This window comes from Propithecus coquereli, unplaced genomic scaffold (assembly GCF_000956105.1).
Source record: "Propithecus coquereli isolate 6110/MARCELLA unplaced genomic scaffold, Pcoq_1.0 Scaffold305, whole genome shotgun sequence".
Lineage (NCBI taxonomy): Eukaryota > Metazoa > Chordata > Mammalia > Primates > Indriidae > Propithecus > Propithecus coquereli.
In genome coordinates, this window is record NW_012148675.1 from 1,758,296 (window position 1) to 1,775,799 (window position 17,504).

Here is a 17,504-nt window from a genome sequence, read left to right on the forward strand (position 1 = left end):
AAATTTGGTTTTATAATCACAACTATGCATTAGTTCTTAGAATAAATACGAGGGTGAATCAGGCTTCTGGGGAATGTAATTTTTGCTACAAAATTGTATAGCAGCACAAAATCGCATCTTTCATTTTATGGTAATATTTCACAGTGAATCTCACGTAATGTCCCTTTATAAAAAATGTTCAAGGGTTTTATTTACTTAACTAGGGGCTTCTCTTAGTTTTTGAGGCCAGATACTCTGTTTTGAAGTGCCTGTTGGAGACTGTCACTCTTTAGCAATTCTCCAACATCACTGATAACTTACGAAATTCTGTATTATTAAGATGTGCAATTTTGCACTGGGGTTGATCTGGATTGTTTATCTGACAAGACGTTTAGGTGATGAGTGAGGCTGATTGGTAAAGTTAAACAGTAATGGATACTTACGAGCTTGGATTAATTTTGAGGTTGGTTGCTTTGTGGATGGCTTCTGAATGTAAAGCATGCAGGGTGTCACTATTTTTAGCTATGGCAGGTGACGGTTTGTGATTACCAAATGTAGGCAACTCTTTTTTACTCTGCATTGGGCCAGAAGTTTTATTTTAAAGAAAAGATTATAGTGTACTGAGTTATTTTGAATTAAAATTCAGTTTGATAAAGATGCTATTGCTCTGTGCATTGTATAAAACACAATCAAAATGAAGAATTTTTACATTTTTATTTTGAAAACAAAAGTCGGCAAGTACTGCAGTGAGTAAATCATTTTTTCTAAATTACAAGAGTTTGTTAAAATATCACTGTTATTTTAGTAATTCCTAAGCATTCCGCACAGTTATAAGAGGAAAGGCACTGTTAATCTCAGATCTTCGAAAGGATGTTTCACAAACATTTTATAAAAGAGCAAAGTTGAGGCCACAGTAGGGCTACCTTGCATGACTAACACTTTATTCTGCAATGTAGGAGACTAGAGGAACCATGAAAAGGTAAGCTTTCCTTGTATAATAACTTATATTTTAACAAACTCTCGTAATTTAGAAAAAAGTGATTAATATAAGCCCTTTGTCTTAATTTTACTTTCTCAAAAATAAACAGCCACTAAACTCTTCACTCATAAATACAGCTAACAAAGTGATTACAGAGGAATCTAAAATTAACATTTTAGTGACCTGGTAGTTCTTATTTAAAAGTGTCCTTTATTTTAATTTGAAAATTAATTAAAATGTTACTATTCTTAGGAATAATCTGGTCACTATTCAGACAGTGCTGCAAACATTAATGATGCAGGCAATCATTTCATCTTTCATAAAGATGAAAGGCATTTACTGGTCTTTCAAGGTCTAGTAAGGGCAGACAAGCCTGTTTAACAATGTTTGTTTTATAAATTATCTGAAAGTGTTCTTTTTTGTTATTTAATAAATGTAGACATCTGACAATAGTGTAAATAAAATAAATGTTAAGTCCAAAGCATAGAAACATTTTTAAATAAATTAATTAGAATTAGTGTGTGACTTAAACTGTCATAAAATGTACATTCCTTCTAATCAGTCAAACAGTAATATTTACTGAAAGTTTAGTTGTTTTGAGAGATGTAGTAGGTAGTAAGACAAACATTCCCTTTTGGAGTTTACAGTCTAGCAGAGAAACATATTAAAGCTATTTTTTAATTAAATGTACAGTTCATTGATTTTTGGTATATTTATAAAATTCACAAAATATATTGGAGCCATCACCATTATCTATTTATAGAACATTTTCATCAACCCCTAAAAAACCCCATATCCATTAGCAATCACTCCCTATCATTCCTCTTTGTCCTAGCCCTGGCAACCACTAATCTACTTTCTGTCTCTCTACAGAATTGCATATTCTAGACATTTTGTATAAACATGATTATACAATATATGGCCTTTTGTGACTGGCTTCTTTCACTTAGCATATGTTTTTAAGGTTCTTTCATGTCATAACATGTATCAATAAAGTAGTCCTCCCTTAACTGCCAGAGATACAGTTCAAGATCCCCAGTGGATGCCTGAAACCAGTTAGTACCAAACTCTATTATTTATTCCCACATGCCTATGATAAAGTTTAATTTGTAAATTAGGCACAGTAAGAGATTAACTGCATAAATAATAAAACAGAACAGTTAAAACAATATACTATAATAAAGTTATGTGAATGTGGTCTCTCTCCAAATAATTTTATTGTACTGTACTCAACTATTTTTGAACTGTGGTTGACCACAGGAAACTGAAACCATCGAAAGGGAAACTGCAAATGGCGGGGAGGGGCTATTGTACTTTGTTTCTTTTTATGGCTCAGTAATATTCCATTATGGATGTGCCATATTTTGTTTATCAGTTCATCAATTGATAGACATTTGGGTTGTCTCCTTTTTAGCTATCGTGAATAATGTTGCTATGAACATTTGCGTACAAGTTTCTGTGTGGACATGGTTTTCTTGTTTCTTGGGTAGAAATTCCTAGGAATGGAATTTCTGGGTCATAAGGTAACTCTATGTTTAACTTTTGGAAGAACTGTTTTTCATAGTGACTAAATTTTACATTCCTACCAGCAACTTATGAGGATTCTTTGCCACTTGTCAATACTTGTTATTGTCCATCTTTTTTTATTATAGCCATCTTAGTGTGTGTGAATGGTATCCTATTGTGGTTTTGGTTTGCATTTCCATAATGACTAAATGATGTTGAACATCTTCTCATGTGTTTATTGGCCATTTGTGTATCTTTGGAGAAATATCAGTTCAAATCCTTTGCCCATTTTTAATTGGGTTATTTATCTTTACTGTTGAATTGTGAAAGTTTTTTTATATATTCTGAATGCAAGTTCCTTATCATATTTGAGTTGCAAATTTTCTCCCTTTCTGTGGATTGTCTTTTTACTTCCTTGATGGTGTCTTTTGAAGCAGTAAAGTTTTTAAATTTTAATGTGGTCCAGTTTATCTGTTTTGCTTTTGTTGTTTATGCTTTTGGTGTCATAGCTAAGAAACTATTACCTAATGTAAAGTCATGAAGATGTACATCTGTTTTTCCTAGAAGAGTTTTATAGTTTAAACTCTTACCTTTAGGTCTTTGATCCATTTTGAGTTAATGTTTATATATGGTACGAGGTAGTGAGGCCCAGCTTTATTCTTTTGCACTTGGATATCCAGCTGTCCTAGTACTGTTCTTCCCCATGGGATTATCTTGGTGCCCTTGTCAAAATCCATTGACAATAAGTGTAAGGTTTTTTCCTGGATTGTCAGTTTTATTCTACAGAGCTATCTGTCCTTACGCAACTACTTCACTGTCTCAATTACTCTATCTTTGTAGGAAGTTTTGAAATAGGGAAGTGTGAGTCCTCCAACTTTGTTCTTTTTCAAGGTTGTTTTGGCTATTTTTGGATCCCTTGCATTTCTATATGAATTTTACAATTGACTCAATAATTTTTGCTATAAGACAGCTAGGATTTTGATAGGACTTGCACTGTAGGTCAGTTTGAAGAGTATTACTGTCTTAACAATGTCTTTCAATCCATGAACACAGGATGTCTTTCCATTTATTTAAGTTGTCTTTAATTTCTTTTAACAATGTTTTCTAGTTTACAATTTGTGTGTCTTGTACTTCTTTTATCTTTGTTCCTAAGTACTCTTTTTTATGCTATTGCAAATGGAATTATTTTCTTAATTCATTTTCAGTTCGTTCATTGCTAGTGTATAGAAATATATTTCACTTTTATATGTTGATCTTGTATTCTGCAACCTTGCTAACTTGTTTATTAATAAACAAGTGTTATTAGTTCTAGTAGCTTTTGTGTGGATTCCTTAGGATTTTCTATATACAACAGGTCTTTGAATAACATTGTTTCATTGAATGTTGTTTCTGTATAATGATAAGAAAAAGAAAATCGATTCCCAGTTGGGGCCACTGTATTTGTGGAGTTTGCATGTTCTCTCCGTGTCTGTGTGGGTCTTCCCTGGGTACTCTGGTTTCTTCTCACATCCCAAAGATGTTAGGTTCATTGGCGTGTCTCAGTGTCCCAGTATGAGTGAGTGTGAGTGTCTGTGTGAGCATGCCTTGTGATGGAATGAATGGCGTCCTATCCAGGGTTGGTTCTTGCCTCGTGCCCTGAGCTGCCAGGATAGGCTTAGGCTGCCATGACCCTGAAAGGTAATAAGCAGGATCGAAAATAATGAATGAACTAATGAATTAATACAAATTATTATAAAATAATTCTTAAAGTATATAATAATCATACAAATGCATGACAATAAACGATGCACTACAAAAGCGTTCAGCAAGCTGCCATATTTGTTACTGCTTGTTTTTCAACTGTGTGGTGGTAGGAGGTGCTCCTTAGAATTTTTGCTTTGCAAATGTTTATTCCTTGATTTAACCTACTACCACTATGACTGCCCTCATTCACTGATTCACCAAAAATGGGTGAATAATTATCTTGTTTTTATTAATCTTTCTTAAATGTATGTATAGCTCACATTTATTTCACTGTTTAAGAACAGGAGTGTTTAGTGTCTTTAGAAGTTGGGTGATGTTTTTGTGACCAGAAATATGCCACAGGAACTTACTCTTGTTTATAACAATTAGCCTTTGGTAAAATTGGTTTCATTATATGTTGTTTTATTTAAAGTTGCAGTTTCCAAGAACGTATCCACAATGTTAAGTGAAGACTTACTGTATACGATCATGTTATCTGCAAATAGTTTAATTTCTTCCTTTTCAACCTGGATGCCCTGTATTTCTTTTTCTTGTCTCATTGCACTGCATGGTACCTCCAGGATAATGTTGGATCAGGTGGCAAGAGTGAATATACTTATCTTGTCACTGGTCTTAGGGGGGAAGATTTCAATCTTTTGTCATTAAGTATGATGTTAGCTATGGATTTTTGGAGATGCCCTTTATCAGGTTGAGGATGTTCCCTTCTGTTTCTACTTTGTTGAGTGTTTTATCATGAAATGGTATTAGGTTTCGTTAGATGTTTTTTCTGTCTATTGGGATGATCATGTGGTTTTCGTCCTTATTCTATTAAGATAGTGTATTATGTTGGTTGATTTTCATACGTTGAACCAATCTTGCGTTCCTGGGATAAATCCCACTTGGCCATGGTATATAATCCTTTTTATATGTTGCTGAATCCAGTTTGCTAGTATTTTGTTGAGGATTACTACATCCATATTCATAAGGGATATATATTGATCTGTAGTTTTCTTGTGATTGCCTGATTTTGGTAGTTTGAATTGAAAAAACATCTAAAGTAACTAATGATTATAAATCTCTTGATGACCATTAGAAGCAACAGTATTTGAATATTATAAGGGGTTTTAATAAAGTTTTATGATTCCTTCCCTCTATTGGGAATCAATGATCTTGGGTAAACTTAATCTTTCAAAACATTTTTTTATTAAAACCAATTTAAGGAATCTGCAAGAGACTAGAAATACTACTGGCAAATGTTAAGTAAGATAGCAATGCCGTTTTCTAGAAACTAATATTTTTTCATTCTTGCAGCTTCATTAACAATCTCTCAAACTCCTTTACAGAAAAAGATTGAAATCCTCCTATACTTTTTGTACAGTGACTTTGGTAGCAGTATAGATTGCCTCTCAGACTTTTGTATTCCAAGATATATTCATTTTGTCTTATATGTGACTGTCAGTGCCTACTTGCCTCATCTTCCTTGGCTGTTCTTCCCCTTTTTTCCTCCTTCAGTGCTCTTCAGGTCTCATGGCTCCACCACAGCATTCCTAGGGCTTGTTTTAACATGTCTGTTGTGGTATCTGCTCTGAGCTACTCTCACGTACCTTTTTACATATTTTCATGCAATATGTGTGGGCTTGCATGTGTAACTTTCAGAGCTCTTCCATTTATTTTATATTATTTTATTTTATTTTTTTGAGACAGAATCACACTCTTGCCTAGGCTAGAGTGCTGTGGTATCAGCCTAGCTCACAGCAACCTCAAACTCCTGAGCTCAAGTGATCCTCCTGTCTCGGCCTTCCGAATAGCTGGGACTACAGGCGCACACCACCATGCCCAGCTAGTTTTTCTATTTTTAGTAGAGACAGGGTCTCACTCTTGCTCAGGCTAGTCTCCAACTCCTGAGCTCAAGTGATCCTCCCACCTTGGCCTCCCAGAGTGCTAGGATTATAGGCATGAGCCACCACGCTCAGCCTCTTCCGTTTATTAAAAAGACCTTATTCCTAGGAACCATCTGACAGGAGGAAAGGAAGTAGTAGGTTAGGGTTTATTGTACTTTCATGTGGTTTATTTTAGGCTGTGATATCACTGAGTACTGCTGAATCTTATACATGTCTATTCCAGTATCATCAACTTGGAGGAAATTGACTTGTTTCAACCCCAAACACAGAATTATTAGCTTTGTTATATATTGTTAGAATTTTAAGTGTCAGCTGGATCCAAATATTTATTAAGCTAGCAGACAGTGCATTCTTTTTCCAATAGGAAAGCCTACTGGGAAAAACGACACTCAAAGATTCTTTAGTGGTATTGAATAGAAATAGAACAAGGTGAATTTTTTCTGATTATAATTCAGATAATATTGTGGTAAAGCTCTTTTCTCCTTTTTGGGTCTAACTATAGGTGAAGTATTCACATTAAAATTTGTGTCTCTTATTAATCTATTTTGTTAATTTAACTTAGACTTTCTTCTTGGCCTTTAGATTCATTGCATGTGTAATAATTATCTGCCTATATTTTGCCTATTCATTATGCATGCAAATGTGTACATTTTGAAGAACCTTATATAATCAGCTGAACCTTCAATATGGCGTCATACAATGGAGAATAATGAGTTTTATCAATCGGAAGCCTGGGTTCAAATCCATGTTCTGCCGGTTTAGTAATTATGTGATCTGGGTCCAGTGATGTAGGAGTTCGGTGTCACTTAACTTGTCTAAAAGCCTGCCTCTCATTTAGTTTTAATAATTGAAAGAGATGATGTTGTATAGGCTATAAAAAGTGTTTGGCATAATTTAAGTGCCCAGTAAATATTAACTCAGGAAATAAAAGGAGGTGGAAATTGGAGAATGTAGATCAGCAACCTGGAAAACCTTTCTAAAACATCTGTCAAGCTTAAAAAGTGGAGCTTTTCAAACTTTTTAAGCTTCTCTCATACAGTTGCCATAATGATAGAACTGCTTGAAAAATTGTGGGGATTTGAAGTTATTGTTTTTCTAAAGTTTGAAGGTTCAATTCAAAAGAGTGGTATGAATAAAAATATTTAAGCCTCCCTCTTCCCCAAAAAATGTAGATTTAAAAAGGAAGGAAATATTTTACAATTATATTTGGCATACCAGTTGTGAAACCTCATCGATTTGGATCCAGTGACAGGGAATTTGAATGCAATGCAGGACTGATGTGTATCTTGGTACTAACTATGGGTCATGTTAGCTTCTGAAAGGAAAAGATAAATTAGATGACTAATGCCTTTTATTGATGATAAAACTGAATTCCAGAGAGGACGAAGTCTCATCCAAAGTTAAACAGTCGCAGAGCCAGTATATACTAGGATGTGAGTCTCTTGAATCCCAGTCCTGATATTTCCTTCTACCATATTCATTTATATAGAAATTACAAACTGATTATAAATCTTACCTAATCATTAAACCTGTTTGGACAGTAACTCTATTACATTAGGTAATTTGATTAGGCATTAATTTACGTTGTGTAGTACATACCTCTCAAGTCTAAAGTCACTGATTTCATAATCAGGTTTTACCGAGTAGTTTTTGATGATGGTATTGGATAATGAATACATCTACATTTATTTTAACTTATCACCAGTAGTGATTTTGATTGAAGTTAAATGTTTTTGAACGCTTTGAGAATCAGACACTTTTATAAAGGAGTATTTGTTGATATAAAAAATAGATTTAAGATGAACCTTACCTACTGATTCTTTTAAGCTATCAACTTTTATTTACCCTATAATACTTAGAAAACTTAGATAAGTTTTAAGACCCCTTTTCGTGTGGTTTATAAAGTAACATTTTTACGATGTAACATAGCAATACAGTTTATTAACTTATTGTGGTTGAAATTTTCTTCTTTATATATTTACTATTTAAATACTTGAATAAGAAAGGTGATAGTAATTGTGGCATTAATAATAACAACAACAAATAACAGCCCTGACATTTATTAAGAATTTATTATATGCTAAGTACTAAATTTAGTGCTTTATATTATTAATAATTTATCTTGTAATGAAGACTCTTATTCATTCATTATGTTAATGACATCTCAATGAGATCATTCCTATTTCTTTTTTAAATTGACAAATCATAGTTGTATACACTTATGGGGTACAATGTGATATTTTGCTATATGTATACAATGTGACACAATTACATTAAGCTGATTAACATATCCACCTCGATTACCTATCATTTTTATGATGAGACATGAAATTTACTTCATAATTTTTTTGAAATATATGATGCATTATTATTGACTATCGTCAGCTTGGGGTGTAATCTCAAAACCTTTTCCTCCTGTCAATCTCAGACTTTATACCCTTTGATCATTCTTATTTGTATATACATTTTATAGATGAAGAAATTGAAGTGTAGAGGGCTTTAGTGACCTAACCTGAGGTCACACAGTTAGTTAAATTAGGGAGCCCTTGTTTGAATCTAGGTGATCCAACTCCAGGGCCTAAGTTCATTGTTTGTCTGTCCTAAACCATGATTGGACATAGCCGGAGCCTCACAGGAAAGAATTATTTTTTCACTGGCTATTTTTATCATCACTTCCCCTACCCTCTCAGTATTCCCTGTTAATAAAAAATGACATTAATTATGGGAACCATTGCTAGCAGAAAGAGACTTTTAATTAAGCCTGACCTTTAGGTTTTCTACAATCCTATTCATTCTTCAAGACCCAGGTCAGTTTTCATTTACAGTATTTCACAAAATCTTTTAAAATTTCTAACCATTTTCCCTTTGCTGAGTTCTCATGAAGTGCAATATTTATTTTATACCTTCATTGACTTGTTTTTACATGTCTTATTATCTTTCCTAGAATTGCTGTGTTTTAGAGTTGGACAGGGCCTTAAAGAAAAGTCTGCCCATTCAGGTTTTGTAACTTTACTAGGTTGAGTTTCATGAACAGTACCACCTCAGTGTTTGTTGACTGTCAGAAAACTATTAGCATTGCTCTTATCTCTTTATTCGATATGACATTATAATGTCATTTTGACAACATAGATACACTGTTTCAAGTTCTGATCAGTCTTCCATTGTGCTAGTGCGATAGTACAATAGTAGAAACTAATTAAATAGAACTAAATTGATTTAGGTGTTTTAGGCAGGGATATAACGAACAAGTTGGAGAAGACTTGAATAAATAGTTGAAATCAGAGTTTGAAAACAAAACTAAATTATAGCTAGAATCTTAAATTAATAACATTCAAACCAAATCATATTTAGGAGAATGGAATAAGTGTTTCTCGAATCCCTGCTATGTGCCAGACATGGTGATGGGCATTTAAAATATCTCAATCAGTACTTAATGATATTTACTAACAGAAATTAAGGGCTTAATAATAATATCTAACAGTTTATAGTTCACGTATATAGCTTTCCCCTATAGATTTATCCCTGACGATAAAGGAAAGTCATATATATATACTTTAGGGGACCTGGAGATCAAAACCAAAGCAGCCTCTAAAAATGTGATTTTTATTTATCCCTGACGATAAGAAAGTCATATATATATACTTTAGGGGACCTGGAGATCAAAACCAAAGCAGCCTCTAAAAATGTGATTTTTCTTTGATGTCAACTCCTTTATCTTAAAAATTAAGAGGTATTTAAAATTCCTCCTATGAAGAGAATATCTGTATTACTATGAAATTTTTTTCCCCCAATTGTTCACAATCCAGAGTGGGATGAATTACATTTAGCCTACGAATTCAAGAGCCCTTTGGCACACATCGGAGTGCTCCATGGGTTGAGCATAACCCGATCTTGAGACCATAGGCCTATGGTTATTTGATCCCCACAATGGCCCTGTGACCATAGGCCAAGAATACTTGCTAAGTTAGGTTTTGTTTCACTCCTTACTATTAATAAATGTTACATAACAGTGTAACATTTAGTTTTTCTTTTTTCTTTGACCTCTAAATTTTTATGGCATTATATTTATCTACTCTTAGAAGGAAGTAGCTTTTCAGGTAATCTGAAGGCTATTTCATCTGTCTTTTGCTTTGTATTTCATTTTAGTGAGTGTGTTAATATTTTTGTATTATTTAAATATATTTATTGAATTATTTGAATATATATCATGCATTGTATGAAAATGAAAACTCTCAGCATGATTTTAAGTAACCTCTTATTTTGAGTTACAAGTCTGTCAGGCTGGAGACATTTAATACTTGTGTATAGCCAGAATAATTTGGTCATGTAGGAAATAGGTTTGAATGAAAAACATTTTATGGTAAAAATAAAAGTAGATGCAGGTATTATACTAATGCACAATTTAGAATGGGTTTAAAATGTAGTTGATAAAGTTTCTTTAACATTTTAGGTTTGGTTTTTACTTTATTTAGTGGCCTTTTAATTTTGTAGGTGGAGCAAATCCAAAAGTGTCAAGTCCAAATGGGTAGAATAATGTTCTAATCTGAGATTTCTTCTTTTTCAATTTTTAGTTGTTGACCTCCTCTACTGGAGAGATATTAAGAAGACTGGAGTGGTGTTTGGTGCCAGCTTATTCCTCCTGCTTTCATTGACAGTATTCAGCATTGTGAGTGTAACGGCCTACATTGCCTTGGCCCTGCTCTCTGTGACTATCAGCTTTAGGATATATAAGGGTGTGATCCAAGCTATCCAGAAATCAGATGAAGGCCACCCATTCAGGTGAGATGTCTGAAAAACAAGGCACACAGTGGCAATAGCGTAAACAGGATTAATATTGAGACTTCATTTTATTATCTGTAGAGTAACAGGCATACATTTTTTTTCTGCTTAAAGATAGTTACATAGTATATATTTGCTAAAAAGCTATACCAAAAGCATCTGCTTTTGAGATTTCCTAAAAGTCATTTCTAAGGTTTATGATGGAAAAGACTGTTTTATGTATCATTAGCCTAACTCTTGTTTGGAATATTTATTTATTAGAAGTAGGTATTGGTTATCTAATTTACTTTAATGGAAGCTGTATCTTTTTAACATGATTAAGATTGGTGAGAGTTACATTTTTTTAATGGCTACTTTTTATGCTGTGTGGTAGCATGTGCTAGCTGATATTTCATACCTTTCTTTCTAGTAGTATGCTTATTATGTTTTTCTCTTACGCTTTTCCTTCCTTCATGGCTGTGTCTTTTCTTTCTTTCTCTATGCATTACTTTATTATTTCTTGGAGAGCTTTATTTCAGCATCTTTTTGTCTCTGAACTATCATCTTCTACCCTTATTTTGACAGGTATACTCTAGCATTACATAGCCAATTGCTATTGAGGTATACCTCATACTCTGAATGTTTTTCTCCCCACTCATTTTTATTGAGATACAATTCACATCCTATAAAATTCATTGGTTTTTAGTATGCTCACCGTTATGTAAATGTCGCCATTTTCATCACACCAAAAACAAACTTCATGCTTATTAACAGTAACTCCCCACCCAGCCACTGACAACTACTAACTCACTATGTTTTTAAATGAACTCTTTGCCTCAGACTTGTTAATTTCTATCAGTAACGCCACTGTCATCCTAGTTTTCAGGCTTCTGTTTTGATGTTATGTTTGCTTTCATCTCACATAAAGGAAACCACTAAATTTTATTGTTTCCCACTTCTTCCTCAGCCTAGACCGGGAGTCTATAAACTATAGCTATGGCCAAGTCCAGTCTGCTGCCTGCTTTTGTAAATAAAGTTTTATTGGAACACAGCCATGCTCATTCATTTAGCTGGTTTCATACTATAATAGCAGAGTTCAGTTTGACAGAAACTATAGGGACTTCAAAACCTAAAATACTTACTATCTGGCCCTTTGCAAAAAAAGTTTGCTGATCCCTGGTTGGACTCCACTTGTTACCAGATCGACTTCTGGTTACTTCAGATTATTACTTCAGCTCTTACAGATATTGTCAGATTAATTTTTCTAAAGTACCACTTTTACCATATTTTGAAGCATAGAGGCTCTCTGTACACTATAGGATGAAGTCCAGATATCTGTGTCTTCTCACTTACTGACCCTGTCCAGGGTTTGTGCCCATTTTCATGCTGCCTTCCTTAGCTCCCCAGATGCCTTAATCATACTTGTATTTAGTTCTGTGTGTGATTCAAGACCCAGCTCTGAAGAAGACTTTCCTAACACTGGCCCAGAATGATCTGAGAATTCCTTTTCTATTGCACTAACTATGGCTTTGGAATGCTTTCTAATTGTTTTGTATATGGACATCCTTTTTCTTCAAATACATTGCGAGCATTTAAAAACTGTTTTGGGTAAGGCAAGTGTCTGTTTTGGCATATAAGTATGTACCTGCCTAAAACATTATCCAGTTGGTATTAATGGGTAAACCTAAATTGATTTATAAAGTTTAAAAGAAGAGACCTCCTAAATTATTTTGCATATTGTAAAGACTGGTGTTTTGTTTTTCTCTAGCTTTCTCTAATTGATGAATTAATGATGTTTTGTGAGTTTGGAGGAGAGACCAACATTTATTGAATGGCTCCTATATTGTCTGGCCTTTTATGTACATAATTTTCATTATAATTCTATGAGACAGTTGGTATTACACCATTTTACAGAGAGGGGAACTAGGAATTCAGTAACTTGAAAGTGCAGCTTCAAAATGGCAAGGGACACGTCATGTCACAAATCATAAATATTTTTAATTAGTTATATTGAAATATATAAAAATGTTGTTAAGCCAAAACTTCTGAATTTTGTACAGTATGGGTTTTATACATCACTCGGTTTTAAAGAAGAGCTAATTGGACAGTTTTTCCTAGTTTCCCCAGTCACACTAGTGAAGATCTAATACCTGTGGTCATTGGAAAAGAATGATAAACAGTGCTGGCATTGCATTAGTATCTCATAAATGCCAGTTGAATTAACGTAATTATCCACAGGATGCCATTGATGGAAAATACTGTCTTTGCGCCTTATGGTCAGGCATCTTGTCTTCAGCAAGAACCAGCAGCAGCAGTACAAAGAAGCAGAAAACCAGCCACTTTTCTGTATTTCTCAAAGCTGCATAAATAAATTATTGCTTGTTTAAAGGTTGATGTGAATCTTTGAGTATTTTGAACTTGATATTTATAACTTATTTTTTACTAATTATTAACAGCTGTCTAATGGTGTGTTAGACCGTGTACTAGCAAAGATATATTCCTGGTCCTTAACAGTTTATACTCTGGCAGGAAAAATATACAAATATATACATGTCTGTATTTCAGACATGGATCTGATAAATACTATAATAATAACACAAAAGAAAGCATTGTTAGACATATACAGAGTGAGAGGATTACATTAGGGTCTTATGGAAGAGAGTATCAGATGAGGCTTCATGTATGGGTGCGATTTTGACATAGGGCTAACTGGCTAGATAAGCTATTGCCAGAGGTAAGAGGAGAGCATTGTGGATTCGGGAGACAGCATGAGGAACAAAGGCATTAAAGTTTAAAAATGTTTAGTGAATGACTCATTTCTGGCTGCTTCATGGGGAGTAGTGGAAAATAAGGTTGGAAAGATTTAGGCGATTTCTCTGGTTGAAAAGTTGGAATCATAGAATCACAATGTTTGAGCCTGAAGGGGTTTAGAAGAATCTGTTTTTCTAATTTACAGAGTTGGAACCCTGACCCTGAGAAGTTAAATTCCTTTCCCAAAGTTATATAGCTAAATAGTAGCCGGTCTTCTAACTCCTGCCTGAGCTCAGCCTAGATAGCAGCATCAGGGATAGTTCAAATAAGGCTAATCTGGCATTGGCTGACAGAATGGATTAGGATGTAGACAGATCAGACTGGTTGTGTGACTGATAGAATATTCCAGTTTTTAAATAATGAACACTTAAAATAGAGTGACAGCACTGTGAATAAAAACAAGGAGACATACTGGGGCATATTGCAGAGATAAAACTATGGGACAAGGAGTTATCTAAGAGGACTGTTACTTCCAGTGTAAGTAACTGATGTCCACAGACATGGGAAGGTGATGGGGTGCACTACTTCCAACAGATAGGAGAGAACACTTAGCACTTCTGAGTTGGTTCTACTCTGCCAAAATAAAATGGCTTCTTTGAAGCAATAACTAATAAAACAGTTTCTTGTATTTCTGTGGACTTGGCCTTCCCCTCACCCCCATTACAGTTGTCTTTTTAAATTTAACAATCTCAGCCATCTCAGTATAAATTTAGTCATCTGGATGCACAGTAACTATTATGTATTGCTGGAATTGCCACTCTACTTTTGGCAGCCACTTTACATTCTGGTGCCTGAAATGGGGCAGTTTCCCCTAAAGGATAGTCTGAAAGAGTTTGGGATTTAGAAATGAATAAGATCTTTGTTAGGAAAACTTGATGACACAACATAATGTCAATTTAAAGAAAAAACCAAATCCATAATGATAACTACCATTTATTGAGTGCTTCTTTATGCCCCATTGTGTTCAGCGCTTTACTCTTGGAATCCTCATGATAATCACTGTCTTATAAATGAGGAAACTGAGGTTTAGAGGGAAGACTAAGTAACTTTACACCGTTACCTAGCCAAGTAAGTGGCAGAGCTTAAGATTCAAGCTCAGACCAGTCTGGCTTCAAAGTATATGCTTTTTCTATCTAGTCAGCTGACAGTGCGTATCTTGGTGAATTTTTATGTTTTGCTTTTTGGAAATAATAGGCTTTTATAGTAGAATATTAATCTTTTATAGATATATAATTGCTGATTGACATTCCAATCAGTGACAGTTATGATGTGTTTTATTTTCTAGGGCATATTTGGAATCTGACGTTGCTATATCGGAGGAATTGGTTCAGAAATACAGTAATTCTGCTCTTGGTCATGTGAACTGCACGATAAAAGAACTCAGGCGCCTCTTCTTAGTTGATGATTTAGTTGATTCTCTGAAGGTAAGTTTATTTTGATTTTCATTTTTTTACATACCCAGGATTTAATAACAAGAATTTGTATAAAATTCAATTTTCTATATTCAAGTAAATGATAAAGATGTAATTAAATCATATTGCTATAAACTTGTGTTCTAAAATTCAGAATCCAATCAAGTACAGATGGAGAAATATGCTGTTTCTTTTAAAAGGAAAATAAATTATAAATTCATACTTTTGGAAATCAAAGATTTAAAGTGAGAAGAAATTAAAAGAGATTTTGACTATAAAAATAAAGATTATCTAATGCATTTAATACTAGATATGATTTATTCTTGACTTTTAGAGTCTAGCATTTTTAGTTTCTTAGTTTGTATGTGATTCATATATATACACATGTAAGCTATTTCATATCTTGAACTCTTTTTTGCAGGGTTTATTCTGGAAAAGATTTAGTATTCTGAAACAGTTCAACTAATTATCAGTTGGTAATCATTGGAAATGGATCTTGCTACACAAGCAGCTGTTAGAATTTCACCTTGCAAATAAACTCTCCCAAAGTTCTCACTGACTCAAAACAAGTGCTAAACCATAGTCATGTAATTTGAGCCCCAGGCACTGGGACTGTAGTGCTTTTCCTTTACATAGAACTTGGCCATTTATGTTTTGTGTGCTATTGCCTGTGACACTCTGCTTAAGTCAGAGAAACTTGTTTCCAATCTAAGCCTGGGTAAAAATGTAGTATGGTGGTAATTATCATAATTTTTCTTTTCCGGGGGCAGGGTGGGAAAAAAAATTTTTTTTCTTTTCCAAGAGGAATGTTCTAGTTTGCAGTTTATCATGCAAACAAAGGATATCATAAAAGTAAGATGATTGGGACTTTAGACTCAGAAAAACAATTTCTGAACTGGTTTAAGTGCTTAAAATGCTTTTTTTAAACAAATGTTTTAGCCTTTATATGCTAAAGTAGAGCTTTACTTAAGCCTTTATAAGCTTAAGTAGATGATACATTAATTTTAGCTGTATCATTCTCTTATTTTAAGTCTTGAAACCTAAGTTACTTACTAATAACATTAAGGATAAGTAATTTACTTTCTTTGTTTATCACTGAACTCTTGTATAGAGAGGTTGCATTTAGTGACTTACTCTTTATTAATGCTTTGAAATGATCTGAGGTCAGTCTACAAATAGATCAGTGTTACGTTATTTGGCATGTTTAATTAGTTTTAAAAGATAACAAAAATATTTTGGAGTAAATGAAATAGAACCTTGTACATAGGGCCTAGAGAAACCATTTGCTATTCACTGAAGTGATATCTGTTACATATAGCTTGACTGCTGGGGTAGAACATATGTGAAAAGTCAATGAGAAGGTGACACTGGTACGATTTAAGATGGAAGGTTTGTAGGTAGGAATTAATTGAGAATCACACTAACTAGTGATAAAGAGCCCTCTGAATTTAGCAATCAAAGATTGTTAAGGGAGAGAGATGACTTCAAACAGAAGCATTGTGAGATTGGTAAAGGAGAGATAGTCATTGGTTTTACAGACTTAATAAAAATGCCAACAGATGTAAACCAAAAGTCATCCTCTGCACAGAGTAATAATGAAGGCAGCTATATGTCTATAATTTAACATTTTTCTTGAGAGAAAAGTCACTCTTGAAGAAATCTCTTTAAAAACAAAATAAAACAGTCATCTGGGAATGTTCATTATATTCCAGTTTTTATAAGTTTGAGTGTAAAGTTTCCAGTTGCCTTTAATCAAAAGAAAACGTTTGATTAAACTTATGTTATCCATACACAGTCCTATGTGTAGAAAATTATGTAGGTGTAAAATTATTAATATTTGTCAAAGGTAAGAGGAGTGAGAAATCTGCTTTGCACAGGTATTTAAAAATAGAATATGAGGAAATTTTGTGACTAAATTATGTGAGAAGTAATTTCTCTGCTGTTAAATCTCATGTTTTAATTTCTGTGGAAAATTATCTTTGAAAAAAGCGATTATAATGAGGAAGCTAGCATAAATGAGAGAAACTGAACTTGATAAATTCTTGTGTTGAGTGACTTTGCTAATTTGAAAATAACAAAGTAGCACAGAATGAGGTAGATTTCCTTTCTGGAACACTCGTTTTATGATGTTTTAAAATATTATTTAAACATCCTTTATTTATTAATATTGGGAAGAAAAGACTTGCATTAGAATTATAGTTTGCTACTCCCCCCCTCCCCCCAGATTAGCAATACTTTTGAGAAAAGAAAAAAATAAGAGAAGAAAACATATTTGATTGGTTTCCCTGAGTAGTATTTTTGGCAGTCCTGGAGCTCAAGGAAAGCTGCTTGGTGACTTCCCCAGATTGCGATTCATTTAGGGCTCCAAATGAATAACAGTTGCTTCATCATGTTAGCACATAAAGTGAACCTGGCATTTAGATCTCAAAATCTGTT

General features: G+C 33.7%; 1 protein-coding gene across 6 annotated transcripts in view; it reads left to right on the top strand.

The window, feature by feature from the left end:
* Positions 1–17,504, top strand: part of RTN4 (reticulon 4) — a 79,139-nt gene that overhangs the window by 54,597 nt on the left and 7,038 nt on the right. For all 6 annotated transcript variants that reach the window (XM_012649856.1, XM_012649853.1, XM_012649855.1 and 3 more), the window contains 2 exons: positions 10,659–10,866; positions 14,942–15,080. In XM_012649856.1, coding sequence (XP_012505310.1) covers positions 10,659–10,866; positions 14,942–15,080 — 347 coding nt within the window. The remainder of the gene's footprint in view (positions 1–10,658; positions 10,867–14,941; positions 15,081–17,504) is intronic.